The sequence below is a fragment of the Sus scrofa genome, chromosome 16 (assembly GCF_000003025.6).
Source record: "Sus scrofa isolate TJ Tabasco breed Duroc chromosome 16, Sscrofa11.1, whole genome shotgun sequence".
NCBI classification, from domain to species: domain Eukaryota; kingdom Metazoa; phylum Chordata; class Mammalia; order Artiodactyla; family Suidae; genus Sus; species Sus scrofa.
Window position 1 is genome coordinate 64,261,906 of NC_010458.4, and position 14,869 is coordinate 64,276,774.

The window sequence follows — 14,869 nt, forward strand, 5'->3', positions numbered from 1 at the left end:
TTTTAAATTACTCTTGTGTTTTTCTTCCCCATTTATATTCTATAATTCATTGTTAGGATAAGCTTAAAAATCAAAGTAGGAAGTGGTAATATTTATGTTTATGGACTATACTATACCTTGGAATTTAGAAGCTTTTCACTGTGGGTTCTGAGAACAGCAAAGAGAAATGACTGTCTAAATGTAATTGTTGGAATGTTAATAATAGAACTGTTTTGCCACATACAGGATATAAAAGGGGGAATATAAATTATATTTAAAAGGTAGAGTGGAGCTATTTGTGAAAAAGCCCTGAATACACATGTTATGTATTGTGCTTAATTCGGTAGGTAGTGATGAGACATTAAGGGACTTTGAGAATCTGAGCTGCGTCTTAGAGATTGATTAGGAAGTGTTGCATAGGGTGATGGATTGGGGAGGGGAGAAACTGGAGGTAAGAAGACCCATTGGGATTTTAGGTGAGATGTAATGAGAGGCAGAGCTAGCATGGTAGAAGTTGCGAAGGAAAGAGTGGATATGACTTCTCTTGAAACTGCAATTACTAAAGTTGTTAGTGACTGAAAATGTAAAACTCAAACTTCGTTTCCCTGTTCTGCATTATTTTCATGAAGCTGTTGACCACTTCCTCTCTATTGAAAATATTTCTGGATTCTTTTAACTTAGCATTCCTTCTGACTCTTTTGCTGTGTTTTTTCTTTGGATTTCTTTAGTGTTGGTATTCACAAAATCTTTTGTTGTTTGTGTGAAAAGCACATAGTTTGGGCTGCAGATCTTGATCTCCTCACTGCTTCGGTAGTGTTCCTCCTCTTCCATCCTGTGGTATTTAGTTCATACCTCCACTTATTGTGCGGTGTTCTGGGGGTCCCTGTACTCATCTGTCTTCCTTACTAGATTTTTAGCTCCTTTAAGGTAGGAATGGGGTTGTCTATTATAGTAGTATCCCCAGCACCTAACTAGTGCCTGATGCTGAATAAAGGAATTCTAACTACCGTTAGATAACTCCACCTGAATATTCAATAGACACCTCCACTTACTATCAGTCACTGAATTCATCATCTTTATCTCAAACCTGTTCCTCTTTATGTATTTCCTATCTTAATAGCAAAGCCATCTGCTCAATTACCCAAGCTAGAAAGAACATCAGAACAGTCTTTATTTCCTTGTTCTCAACTACTCACCAGTAGACTACCAATAAGATCTATTTAAATACATATCTCATGGCTGATCCTGCCAACTCCTTACTTAAAGCTGCTATTTTATTTATTTTTTGCCTTTTAGGGCTGTACTCATGGCATGTGGAGGTTCCCAGGCTAGGGGTCGAATTGGAGCTACAGCTGCTTGCCTACGCCACAGCCATAGCAATGTGGGATGTGAGCCATTGTCTGCGACCTACAACACAGTTCATGGCAACACCAGATCCCTGACCCACTGAGTGAGGCCAGCGATAGAACCCACATCCTCATGGATGCTAGTCAGATTTGTTCCACAGTATCACAATGAAAACTCCTAAAGCTGCTGTTTTAATCCATGTCCTCATTTTTTCCCCACTACTAAAATAACCCTTAAATAGAAGAAATTCCTATATTTTGTTAGGAAGATTCATCAGGTCATCATTTTTAAATGCTCCAGCTCTTGCTTTTTAATTATAAATTACTTTTGGGTTAGCCTCACTTGTCAATTTAGATGGTTGTGTTTTTTTTTTTTTTTTTTTTTTTTGTAAATCCTGTAGAGTGCATAGTGATGCATATTTGCATCAGCAGTAGTTTTGTATTTTTCAGATAATTAGATTATTATACAGTTGACCCTTAACTGTGCAGGTCCACTTATACATGTGTTTTTTTTTTTCAGTAAATAATACTACAGTACCACAGTCTGCAGTTGGTTAAATCCATGGATATGGAACTGCAGATAGAGAGGTCCGACTATGACGCTATACTAGAGTTTTCTACTGTGAGGGGGGTTGGTGCTCCTAAACCCTGCATTGTTCAAGGGTCAACTGTTTATTGTAGTTCAGATGATTTATTCTTACTGCTCGTACATCGCCATAATTATTCATAATTTCTCAAAAATCTTCTTGTGTGATATATTTTATTATCACAGAGTTATTCTTTCCCTGGAATGGGAAAATGAGAGTAAAGGTGAGCCATAGGGTTTTTGTTGTTTTCTTTTTTACCACCGTACCTGCAGCATATGGAAGCTCCCTCCCAGGCTAGGGGTCGAATTGGAGCTGCAGCTATTGGCCTACACTACAGCTGTATCAACACCGGATCCAAGCTAAATCTATGACTTATGCTGCGGCTTGTGGCAATGCAGAATCCTTAACCCACTGAGCAAGGCCCGGAATTGAACCATATCCTCATGGGGACTACATCAGGTTCTTAACCCGATGAGCCACTGTGGGAACTCCATTATTTTTTGTTTTCATACTTCACCTAAATGTATTTACAGGATTTGAGAACATTAGCCCAGGCTAAACTCATTATCGTGTATGTCTTTATATTGAAGCTTTAGCCACCAGTCCTATCAGCATCATCTCCCAGTACCCTCCCAGGATTTTTTCTTTTTACACCAAAATCTAGTCTAGCCTATAGGATTTACTGTTTCCTAAAATATTCTTTGTGCTTTTATGGTTTTAGGACCTGCTGTTCTCTTTTCTTAGAAATTTCCTCCCTTTTGTTAGCCTGGTAAAGATCCATTTACCCTTTGAGGTCCAGGTCAAACGTAATTACTTAACTGTAGCCCTTCTAATGTTTGTTTATTAGAGCACCAATATTGTATCATACTTTTACTATCATAATGGTTGAATGACTGAATAATTGAATGAATGAAATGAATATGTTCAATCTAGAGGATTTGGGAGCTGATTTTATGAGATGTGCAGAAAAAGGGAGCACTAAAAATATCTAGAAAGGAAAATAATAGTTCATTAAAAGTCAGAGAATTTAAGGAAAGATTTCATGCAATAGACTGATTAGAAAATCCTCTGGCCACAAACACTAAAAATGCTTCCTAAATATAATAAACATCCTTTGAAATACTTCAAAGTCCTATTAGATAGAGATTAACAAAATAAGTTGGGGAAATTATTTTAAGTAATGAAAAGTAAATAAAAACGGCTTCTGCTGGGTTGTTCTTGAAGTTAGGATGTGTGGGAAATCTGGATTCTTCCTCTTCAGTCCCTAGCACACTACCCCTGTTTCTTTAGCTTTAAGCATGATCGATTCAGCATAAGAAGAGGTCTCTGCCCTCATACAGACTCATTCATAAAAGGAAAAAAAACTGGGACCAGATATTGCAAGACATAGAATGCTACACTGAGAGGTTCAGAACTTTTGTTTCACAGCAAGGGAATTGTCTAAATGAAAGTGATGTTTTGGGGGATATTACCTTGGTAACAAAGAATAGGTTGGATAAGGATGGAGTGAGTCTGAAAGAACAATAGAATTTAGTATGTTCGTGTGTTACAGAGTGGATTGGGATGGGGCATAGGGACTGGAAAGGAGGGGTAACATGAGAGGCCTGTTGAGGAAGACTCAGCAGGACTGGGTGATAACACATGAGTCAGATTTGAGTGAGAGAGAATGGAATTTAGAGGGAAAGAAGGCGAGGTGAGTTAGCTTGTCACGTGAGGAGGAAGGGTGCTCAGTTTGTACTCATTGTGTATGAGAACATTTAGGTGGACTGTTATCTCAGGCATCATGGGCTATGAGATGTCTACTTAACAGCAGTAAGTTTTTTGCTCTCAGAACTGTTGTATCATCTGGAAACGTATATTTGAAGCAACAAAATAGATCTTTGAAGTAGATACTTTATATAGAGAAAAGAAGTTGCTTAGGGACTAAATTACCTCTGTTCATTTGAGAGGGTGAAAAGAAAAGTAGAGGGAGGATTTAGAGGGTAAAATGAAATCCATGTCACAGAGCCAAGGAATATGCTGGGACAGTGATAAACAGGATGTTTTAGATTTGGCAAGTAAGTAGTTGTTGGCTTCCAGGTTCTTTTGAGTGGAAGGGTAAAGGGGGTTCATAGAGGATTTAAGGTTGTATAGAGTGAAGAGGGAATAATAGATAGTTAGACAATAGAGGCATCGGTATAGATAGTTTCCATTTGTCAGTGGAATGAGAAGAATTGGTAATAGGGAAAGGAGAAATCAGGGTGGAGAGAAGTTTTTCTTTCACACCGGAGGGAAGAGCCCTGCAGGTCCTTTGAAAAGAGAGGTAAGGGTGGTGTCAGGGGAATGATGGGAGATAGAGGAGATAGAGGGTCTTTCGGAGTTGGAAAAGTAAATCCGAGTCTCACGGAGAGGGCGGTTGCAGAGATGGACAGTAGGGCACTCTTCCTCTGGGACCAGAGAATGAGAGGATTGGTGTGGAAGAAAGAGGGAGACAAGGAAAACTACATGAGAGGAATCCTATTGTACCTTTATGTGATGTATTCAATTATAAAGTAGAAAAATCTACAAAGGAAGTGAAAAATGCCTTATATTTTCAATAGAAACATCCACAGTGATTTTACTATACTAAACTTACTTTGGTAGTGAAGTAAAAAAAACCCCAGAGTTGTTGAAACCTAATTGGAAAGTAATTTATCTCAAGCTCTTTATATTAGTGTAATTAATTAGGAAACTAAATTAGAATTGTATTTTATTTATATCTCTCTTAATTTCTACTACAGGTTATATCTTAAGTGTTGTGCTACTAACCTTGCCCAGGCAGCATCTGGTTCAGCTTTACCTATATTTTTTGACTGCCCTGCTCCTCTATGCTGGACATCAAATCTCCAGGTAAGAATGTGACCCATTTTTGAAATGTATGACTAAATTTAAAATTTTCCTTTGGAGTTCCCATTGTAGCGCAGCAGAATCTAATATGACTGGTATTAATGAGGACATGGGTTTGATCCCTGGCCTTGCTCAGGGATCCGGCATTGCTGTGAGCTGCGGTGTAGATCACAGACGTGGCTGCAATCCCATGTTGCTGTGGCTGTGGTGTAGGCTGGCAGGTATAGCTCTGATTTGACGTCTAGCCTGGGAACTTCCATATGATCTGAGGGTGCAGCCCTTAAAAAAAAAAATTTTTTTTTTTCCCTTTACCAATAAAATACTTTTCATGGACACTGCTAAGAAGCTGAGGCTCTGGTAGGTATTCAGAACTGGTTTTTTGATACTTGTTTTCTAAAGAAATGTTATCACATAGGATTTTCATATCTCTACTAATAATTGTGAAAAACCAGATGTAAGTCACATGCCTCAAGGAGATTTGTCATTATGATGACACCAATATGGTAGAATGTTGAATTGCTAATAAAAATAATAAATTTATGAACAGTGTATATAAATGGAAACAAAAAATAGAAACTTAAATAATGTGAAAATGATATAAATATGTAAACATTTTTGTCAACAAAGATTTTTAAAAGAAAGCAAATAAATATTATCATATTAATTAAGAATTACTAACTGGCATTATACCTCAAATTTTATTTCTGTTTTTAAAAGCAATCTTAATAGAAATAGGCCTAAGGGCTATGCTTATAAATATACTCATGAGCTTTTCTATAGTACCTGAGAAAAGAATTTCCAAAGACAGGCTGTAGGAACTGTTTAATGATTATAGACTTTATTACTTTCATCATTTAGGAAGTCAGTATATGATGCTTGAAAATCAGCAAAAGGTGCAACCATGGATATGGTGGATGATTGATATTAGTTTTTATTTCATGAGGTAAATTGTAGAGCTCAGAACATCTGCTTCTTGTGAGGTATTATCTGTTTGTCTTGGTCTGCTGGTTTTAAATTTTAAGACTCTGGTCTACCAATGAATATGAACTTCTGCTTTGAAATAGAATATTAAAGTACAGGTGAACCAAAAGCCATACAATAAATATAATGGGGTAGAATATATTTGCATGTATAATATTTCCTTTATTTTGATCGAAATGTATAACTGAAATAAAATATACTCGAAGTTAGAAGAGTGACAGTTACTTTGCATATATAGCCAGATATAATTGTCTAGAGGTTTTAAACACAGATTTTGGTGTAGGTTTGAAATTTAATCTTAGAAATAGAATTTTTATATTACTAGAATTGAATGGATGACTTTTTAAAAACCTACCGCCCCACCCCCGTCCCGATTATAAAATTATACTGTTCACCGTAGATAGTTTTTGAGAAATACAGACAGTTTAAAGGCAGTAGCAATCACCTGAAATTATACCACTCAGAGATAACCCGTTAAAGTTCTCATGTTTAAGTTTTCTAATACCTTCAAGTTTTCACCACTTCAGTGGATACAAAAGAGTAAAAATTACTAATAATCACTGACTCTCGGCCTCTCTTGTTGAAGCAGCACCTCCTTATTTCATCTAATTATTTCTGGAAGTCTTCAGAGTATTTCCTAGAAACTCAATCTTCTCACACGTAACTCTCCTCTGTTCCTGTCTGGTTGATTTCCTTTGCTTAAAATGGTACCTGGAGGTGGCGTCTTTAACTTCTGCTGCTGTCCTTGTCCAGGGTTATGTCCTCCAATGTCAGAATTGCAAAATATGGGGCTGCAAAAGTAGTGCTGCATTTCTAGTAATTGTCACAGTGATTTAAATCAAGCTGCTTTAAAGTGTAGACAATGACTTTTCTAATTTTGTGTCACACAAGTATGTCCTGGTATCCTAGCCTCCTTTACGGAAACCACTTGTAGCATTTTTCTCCACAGAGTCTAGTCTAGAGTCCAAGGATCAGCATGAGTCAGACCACATGGTATCCTCCCATTCAGGACCCCCAGTCCCAAACCTTGACACAGTCTATTCCTCTGGCCTTCCTCAGCTACCTCTGAATCTGAGCACAAGGTCAAGGTGGAGACACTTCCTTATTTTAATGTATTCATTTTAAACAGAAATGATATCTAGGGAGTATCTAGTGTGGGCTCCTGAGTCACCATTCTAGTGTGTAAATGAGTGCCTCAGCACCTAAAAAGTCTATGTGTTTTGGGAAAATGGCTGGGTGATTGGATAGTTTCAAATTCCATGTTCCTTATTTACTGCTCTGTAACCTTAGGATCACTTATCAGAAAGATATGTCTCAGCTTTTTCACTCCATAAAATGCTGATAGTTTCTTCAAGGACTGTTGTAAAGATTCAGTTAAGATTAAGCATGTAAAAAACTAAGCACAGTGTCTGACACATGACGTAAATGCTCAGAGAATTTTAACCAACTTTCTTATGTCTTGCTTTTATTGTGTAGCAGTGTTTTGTGAGCATTTTCCTGTGTCATTAGATTTCAAAAAATGTTTTTTTTTCATGGCAGAGCATTCCATGGTATAGCTGTATGACGATAGCTTTTTAGAATTGATGGGAGTTTGGTGATCAGCTGAAGAAATCTCAGAGTTGATGGTAGAACCGTTAAAGTTGTTACCTTTATTTGTTAGTATAATTCTGGGTGAAAAAACAACGAACCTGCACTTTCACCTTACAGTTTTTCGGTTTCCATATGGTTTAGTGATGTAGTGACGGCTGAAACCATGTCACTCTATTTTTATCTGTGGTATTATCATCTAGGCTTTTCTAGCGAGTTCACAATTGTTATGGAGGGATAAAGGGGACCCTGACAGTGTCAGAGATAAAGAAAAGCCTTTTCCTAATCGTTTATTTCTCTTTGACAATTTCAGCTTTTTTACTTTTAGTTTATGGGAATGTTTTTTCCAGTGTTTATAGTTTATTTTCATTATCAGGACATTTTACTTATTTTAAACAGTAAAAAGAATTATATTAAAGTTTGACAGTGTGCAAAAACATTTCTTGCTTTTTATTTCATTTTAATCCTTATTATAATCCTTTGGGATTTACAAATGAAAAAACTCAAATGGGCAAACTGCTAGGAAGGGATGGTCCTAGACTTTTATCTGAATTCAGGTTTTCTGATTCCTAGTTTAGTCCTCTTAGGGAGGTAGCATGGTTAGTGGAAAGAAAATTAGTTTTAAGATCAGTAGGGTATGAAATAGTTTTCCTATGTAGTAAATGTGTTGCTTTGGCAAGTTGTTTCTTTGAAACTGTGAGGTAAGACAATATCTATCTTAGGAAGTTAGTTTTGATAGTAAATTAACAAATGTCAAGATAGGGCATATTTTAGTGTTTCTCATCTTAGTATAATTTACACTGTTTGGTGCCCTCTCAAAAAAGGCTAGCAAAGATCTGTTATCCATGAATTATTAACAAAATGTCACATTTAATAAATATTGAGTCTTGAATGTCTCATTTATAGAATGTTAAGACTGAATTTTTTAGTTTTAAAATGTAATAGTTCAGGTTTCATGTGGCAGCTGCACGCTTGATCTTAGCCAAAAGGCCGAGAAGCGATCATGTGGCAGCTTCATAACCAAGTATCTTAAAAAAAACCAACGGTATTAAGATAAAATTCACATACCTATTTAAAGTATACAGCTCATGGGTTTGAGTACATTCATTGATTTTAGAACATTTCATCACTCCAAAAAGAAACCCTGTACCTGTCAGCAGTTCCTCTGCATTTCCTACCAATCCCTTCCCCCAGCCCTATGCACATGTCAGTATCTTTTCTGTCTTTAGGGAGTGGCTTATTTTGGATGTTTCATATACATTGAGTTGTATATATGTGGTCCTTTTGTTCCTGGCGTATTTTACTTAGAATATTTTCAAGGTTCATCTGTGTTGTAGCTTGTGTCTGTACTTTTATTTTTCTGTCCAAATCATATTCTGTTGTATGAATATACCAAATTTTATTAATGCATTCATCATTTTATTAATGATGGATATTTGAGTTGTTTCTGCTTTTTTGGTTGTTAGGAATAATATTGTGAATAGTAGTTATTTTTTTGTGGACAAAATTTTTTAGGGGGGAGGCCAATATCTTGGAGTGGAATTGCTGGATCACATAGTATCTATGTTTAAGCTTTTCTAAAGTGGCTGCAATATTACATTTCCTCCAGCAGCATATGAGGGTTCATTTCTCTGCATCCTTGCTAATACTTGTTGTTATCTGTCTTTTTTAGTATAATTATCATAGTAACTGTGGAGTGATATTTCATTGTGCTTTTGACTTGCATGTCTCTGATAGCTAATGATATTGAGCATCTTTTCTTGTGTTCATTAACCATTTGTAAATTTCTCTTGTAGAAATGTGTATTCAGATCCTTTGCCTATTATATAATTGGGTTATTTATCTTTAAAAAAGAATGAGTTGTAGGGATTTTTTATTCTGGACACCAGTCCATTAGCTGCTATTATTATTATTATTATTATTTTGTCTTTTTGCCATTTTTTGGGCCGCTTTTGCAGCATATGGAGGTTCCCAGGCTAGGGGTCCAATCAGAGCTGTAGCTGCCGGCCTGCGCCAGAGCCACAGCAACTCGGGATCCTATTCTTGTCTGCAGCCTACACCACAGCTCATGGCAATGCCAGATCCTCAACCCACTGAGCGATGCCCGGATTGAACCCACAACCTCCTGGTTCCTAGTCGGATTCATTAACCACTGAGCCACGATGGGAACTCCAGCAATTATTTGATTTACAAATACTTTCCAGCATTCACTCCACTCTAGTTTTATCAAGGTAGAGGGTGGTATTGTCCTGAGAAGGAAAATTAATACCTGGATAATGTAAATAATTAATTTGGTACTTCAGAAATTGGCTGTAGAAAAAGATGTTTGCAAATATTGAACATTTCATAAACTCTTAAAAAGCTGGGTCTATTTTTTCCTTTAATACATGTATAGGCATACTTGTTTTATTAGGCTTTGCCTTACTGCATTTTTTTTTTTTTTTTTTTTTTTTTTTTTACAAATTCAAGGTTTTGTGGCCACTGTGCATTGAGCAGGTCTTTTGGTGTCATTTTTCTAAGCATTCGCTCACTTCATGTCATGTGTCACATTCTGGTAATTCTCACAGTATTTCAAACTTTTTCATCATCATTGTTATATTTGTTATGGTGATCTGTGTTCAGTGATCTTTGATGTTACTGTTTTAATTGTTTGAGGGTGCCACAAACTGCACTCATATAAGATGTCAAACTTAATAGATGGTTTGTTGTGACTGCTTCATTGCCTGGCTTTTTCCCCATCTCTCTCCCTCTCCCTGGGCCTCCCTATCTCCTAAGACACAACAATGTTGAAATTAAGCCAATAACCCTATAGTGGCCTCCAAGTGTTCAAGTGAAAGGAAGAGTTACATGTCTCTCACTTTAAATCAAAGGCTAGATAATTAAGCTTAATGGGGAAGGCATGTAGAAAGCTGAGATAGGAGTTTACGTTGTGGCTCAGGGGTTAATGAACCTGACTAGTATCCATGAGGACATGGGTTTGACCTCTCGCCTTGCTCAGTGGGTTAAGGATCTGGTGTTGCTGTGAGCTGTGGTGCAGGATGCAGACTCGGCTTGGATCTGGCATGGCTTTGGCCAGCATCTGTAGCTCCGATTAGACCTCTAGCCTGGGAACTTCGTATGCCACGGGTGTGGCCCTAAGAAGACGGAAAAAAAAAAAGAAAGCTGAGATAGGAGGAAAACTAGGCCTCCTGTGCCATTTAGCCCACTTGTTAATGTAAAAGAAGAGTTCTTGAAGGAAAGTAAGGTGATACTTCAGTGAACACATGAAGAGAGAGCAAAATAGTTTTATTGCTGATATGGGTAACGTTTTAGTGGTCTAGAGAGAAGACCAAACCAGCCACAACATGACCTTAAACCAAAGCTAACCCAGAGCAAGGCCCTAATTCTCTTCAATTCTGTGAAGATTGAAAGAGGTAAGAAAGCTGCCCAAGAAAAATTTGAAGCTAGCACAGGTTGGTCCTTGAGGTTTAAGGAAAGAAACCATCTCCATAACATGAAGATGAAGCAGCAAGTACTGGTTTCGAAGCTGCTGCAAGTTATGCAGAAGATGAGATATATATATATATACACACACACACACACACACATAAAATTTGGTATATTCATGAAGGTGGCTACACTAAAGAATAGATTTTCAGTATAGACAAAACAGTGTTATTTTGGAAAAAGATCCAGTCTAGAACTTTTATAGCGAAGAGCAGTCAATGCCTGGCTTCAGATCTTCAAAGGACGGGCTAACTCTCTTAGAGGCTAATGCAGCTAGTGACTCTTAAGTTGAAGCCAGTGCTCATTATGAAAATCCTATGACTCTTAAGAATTATGCTAAAATCTACTCTGTGTTCTATAAATGGAACCACAAAACCTGCATAGCATCTTTTCTGCAGCCCATGGTATCAAGGGGTAATTTTGATTTTGATTTTTGTGTTTTATCATGTAAGAAATACATCCCGTTAAGACTATAGCTACCATAGGTAATGATTCATCCGATGGATCTGGGCAAAGTAAATAAATTGAAAACCTTCTGGAAAGGATTCACCATTCTACTATTACGAACATTTGTGATTCATGGAAAGAGGTCTAAAAATCAACTTTAAGAGGAGGTTGGAAGATGATGAGTCCAGCCCTCATAGATGACTTTGAGGGGTTCAGGTCTTCACTGGAGGGAATCACTGTAGATGTGGTAGAGATAGCAAGAAAATTAGAATTAGAAGTGGGACCTGAAGATGTGACTGAATTGTTGCAGTCTCCCAACACTTTGATAGGTTGCTTCCTATGAATGAGCACAGAATATGTTTTTTCGAGACGGCATCTACTCCTGGTGAAGGCACTTTGAGGATGGTTGAAATGACAGCAGAAGGATTTAGAATATTATATATTGTATAAACTTATTTATAAAGCAGGGGCAGGATTTTGAGAGAATTGATTCTAATTTTGAAAGAAGTCGTACTGTGGGTAAAATGCTGTCAAACAGCATTGCATGCTACAGAGAAATCCTTCTTGGAAGCCAGAGTCCTTCAGCGAGGCAAACTTCATTGTTGTCTTAATTTTAAGAAATGGCCACAATCACCCCAGTCTTTAGCAACCATGACCGTGATCAGTCAGCAGCCATCAAGATCAAGGCAAGACCTCCACCAACAAAAAGATTGACTCGCTGAAGGCTTAGATGATGGTTAGCATATTTTAGCAACAGAGTATTTTTAAATTTAGGTATGTACATTTCTTTTAGACATAATGCTATTGCATACTTAGTAGACTACGGTATAATGTAATCATTACTTGTATGTGCTCTGGGAAAGCAAAAAATTCTTGTGATTCTCTTTATTGTGATACTTTATTGTGGTAGTCTGGAACTGAACCCACAGTATCTCCAAGGTATGCCTTTACTCACATAATGAAGCTGATTTTCCTTAAGTGAATAAAAACAAATATGTCTATAAAGTGGATATACCCTGCAATTCAGAAGACTTAAACTTTATAGAAAATCCGTAGGCTCAGTTAATGTAGCATGAACATTTAATATTAATATTCTAATTGAATTCATAAGAATTTGATAAATGTCAGGGTCTTTAATTCTCAAAATTCTAAACTATGCTTTTCATTTTGAGTTATCTAAGGAATATATTTTCCAGTACCAATCCTACTTTAAAATTGAGACAATCCAAATTATAGGGAAAAAAAGAAAAACCTAACTGACATGACCATTTCTTTGAGAATATTGTCATGGTTTTACATCAAGGTTAAGTGTTTTCCTCTAAAATTTTTAGACTTCATTATTCTTAAATTCCTTGTTTTATTGTTGGTTTTATGAACCTATATATCAGTTTTGTATGTATATGACTTAAGAGCCCATGGGCTGTAAACGATGCAAGTATATTCTTTTTCATCCTTGTTTTGGGTATGTAGCTATGATTTCAAGTAAAACTATTCCAAGAGTTATGTATGTGTCGGATACAGGTAACTAGTTCTTCATTTTATGAACGCTTGTAAAATTCAAAGCTGTAGATGAGGGTTTCTTTCATTCTTTGCTGTGAGGCATTCTGGGATGTTGATGATACCATGTCTCTGCTCACTGATCACAGAGCATCCCTTCCCCACAATTGTGAAACCAGAAAGTGTCCCTAATTGCCAAATGTTTTTTCCTGGGGAACAAAATTTTCCTCAGTTGAGAACTGCTGCTTATTAGGTAAAGGCATTGTGAAATGAATTTTATCATTATATACTCAACTTTTAATTTTGACAGGGATAAAATTGACCCATTTTGGTGTGCTATGTGTTTTCTTCTTTTGAGCATTATCAGGTCTAGGTACTAAATGTTTAGTAGGTGGTCAGGAAGAAGCTGAAGAGAGAAACAGGGTGGCAGTGTGGCAGAGGAGATTTAAATAATGAGACCCTGGGGAAACGAACTGTTGAGTTGCTAGCACAGTGCTGAGAGTGTGGTAGGTACTCGTGTTTGAACCTCTCCATATCTAGGATCTCTTAAATTGAGCAGAGCCTTTTGTTTGCACATGTTGTGAAAGATAACTTGGAAGTCTCACCACTTTGTTCTGTGTAGAAATGATTAAATTTCTTTGTAATTAATAGTGTTTGAAAACTTCAAGTGACCAGAATGTACAGACTGTTCCTAGGTTGTTCGGTGACTCAGCCAGGTTGCTTAAGAGACTATGAGAAATAAAGGTCGTCAATCAGTTGATGAATTAATAAGCCTCTAGGTTTTATTTATTTATTTATTTATTTATTTTTAATTTGCTTTTTTGGGTGACACCTGCGGCATATGGAGGTTCCCAGGCTAGGGGTCCAGTCGGAGCTATAGCCACAGGCCTACGCCACAGTCACAGCAACATCAGATCTGAGCCATGTCTGTGACCTACACCACAGCTCACAGCAATGCTGGATCCTTAACCCACTGAGTGAGGCCAGGGATTGAACCCACAATCTCATGGTTCCTAGTTGGATTAGTTTCCACTGTGCCACGACAGGAACTCATTATTATTTTATTTTTATTATTATTATTATAACTTGTATGCTTCTCTTTATAATAAGAATTTGGAACCTGTCCCTGGGGGCTCTTTTTATGTATCTTACACATTCCTTATGCCCCCAAACAGTTACAGTGGAAAGAGAGTAGACTACCGTAGGGGATGTAGATAAGTGGATTTTCAAAGTGTTTAGCTTATTGGTACTCAGGGTTGATTGTCAGCATTGCAGAAATTGCTCAAATGAAAAGAGGGGTTTAAGAAGGAGGTTTTTTCCCAGTTACTAGTGGAAGGAAGGAATTCTTGCCTCTGACCAGCTTAATACATTCTACTATTTAAATCTTCTAAATTGAAAAATTCTGATACTACTTTTGAACATCTCATGTGATTCAGTCTTAAAATAGTTAGAAAATTCTGTTAAAAATTGGAAATTCATGGCTCTTTCCTTGGACTAAATTTTGGCTTAAAATGACTCATTATTTGAATAATTCCTTCTCTGGGTCCTTTTTAGACTTATTTTCTTGTCTGTGTGTGTGTTTAATGTTGTCTGTGACCCACTCTGTTAAGACTGAGTAACCAAAAGTTTTCATTGCCAGCATGAGATCCTCTGACAGTATACATAACTTAGAGATCTTTGTTGATGCCCCGCCTCCCAATTTTTCTGTATAGTTTGGAATGCAGTGCCTAGATTGTTCTCTCAGAAGGGACAGTAGAGTAGTGGCTGCTTGGCAAGACAAGTTGTTTAGCCTTCACCAAAATCACTGCCCTCGTTCTGGCAGGCCAAGCTCAGTGGGTCCAAAGAGGCCTGCAGGCTTTCTAGGCCCAGCTGTCTTTCCTGAGATGGGGCTTATTATGAGTCATCCAAACAGAGAGATGCTGAAGATGGTCTTGAGAGACGGGAGTTGAGCAAAGGAGAGAGGCTCTAAAGTACCCAGGGAAGATGTTAATGTCTGTGGTGGGATGACTGATCCAGTGGCTTAAGCTGGGCAGTCCTGGGGGAGGTTGCAGCTTTGAGAGAGACCTATTCCTAGGGTCACAGAGGAGGGAGCGC

General features: G+C 37.4%; 1 protein-coding gene across 1 annotated transcript in view; it reads left to right on the forward strand.

The window, feature by feature from the left end:
- The window catches only part of RNF145 (ring finger protein 145), a 62,342-nt gene that overhangs the window by 10,134 nt on the left and 37,339 nt on the right, over positions 1 to 14,869 (forward strand). Inside the window, exon 3 of the mRNA XM_021077056.1 lies at positions 4,672 to 4,780. Within this exon, the coding sequence (XP_020932715.1) occupies positions 4,672 to 4,780 (109 nt within the window). The remainder of the gene's footprint in view (positions 1 to 4,671; positions 4,781 to 14,869) is intronic.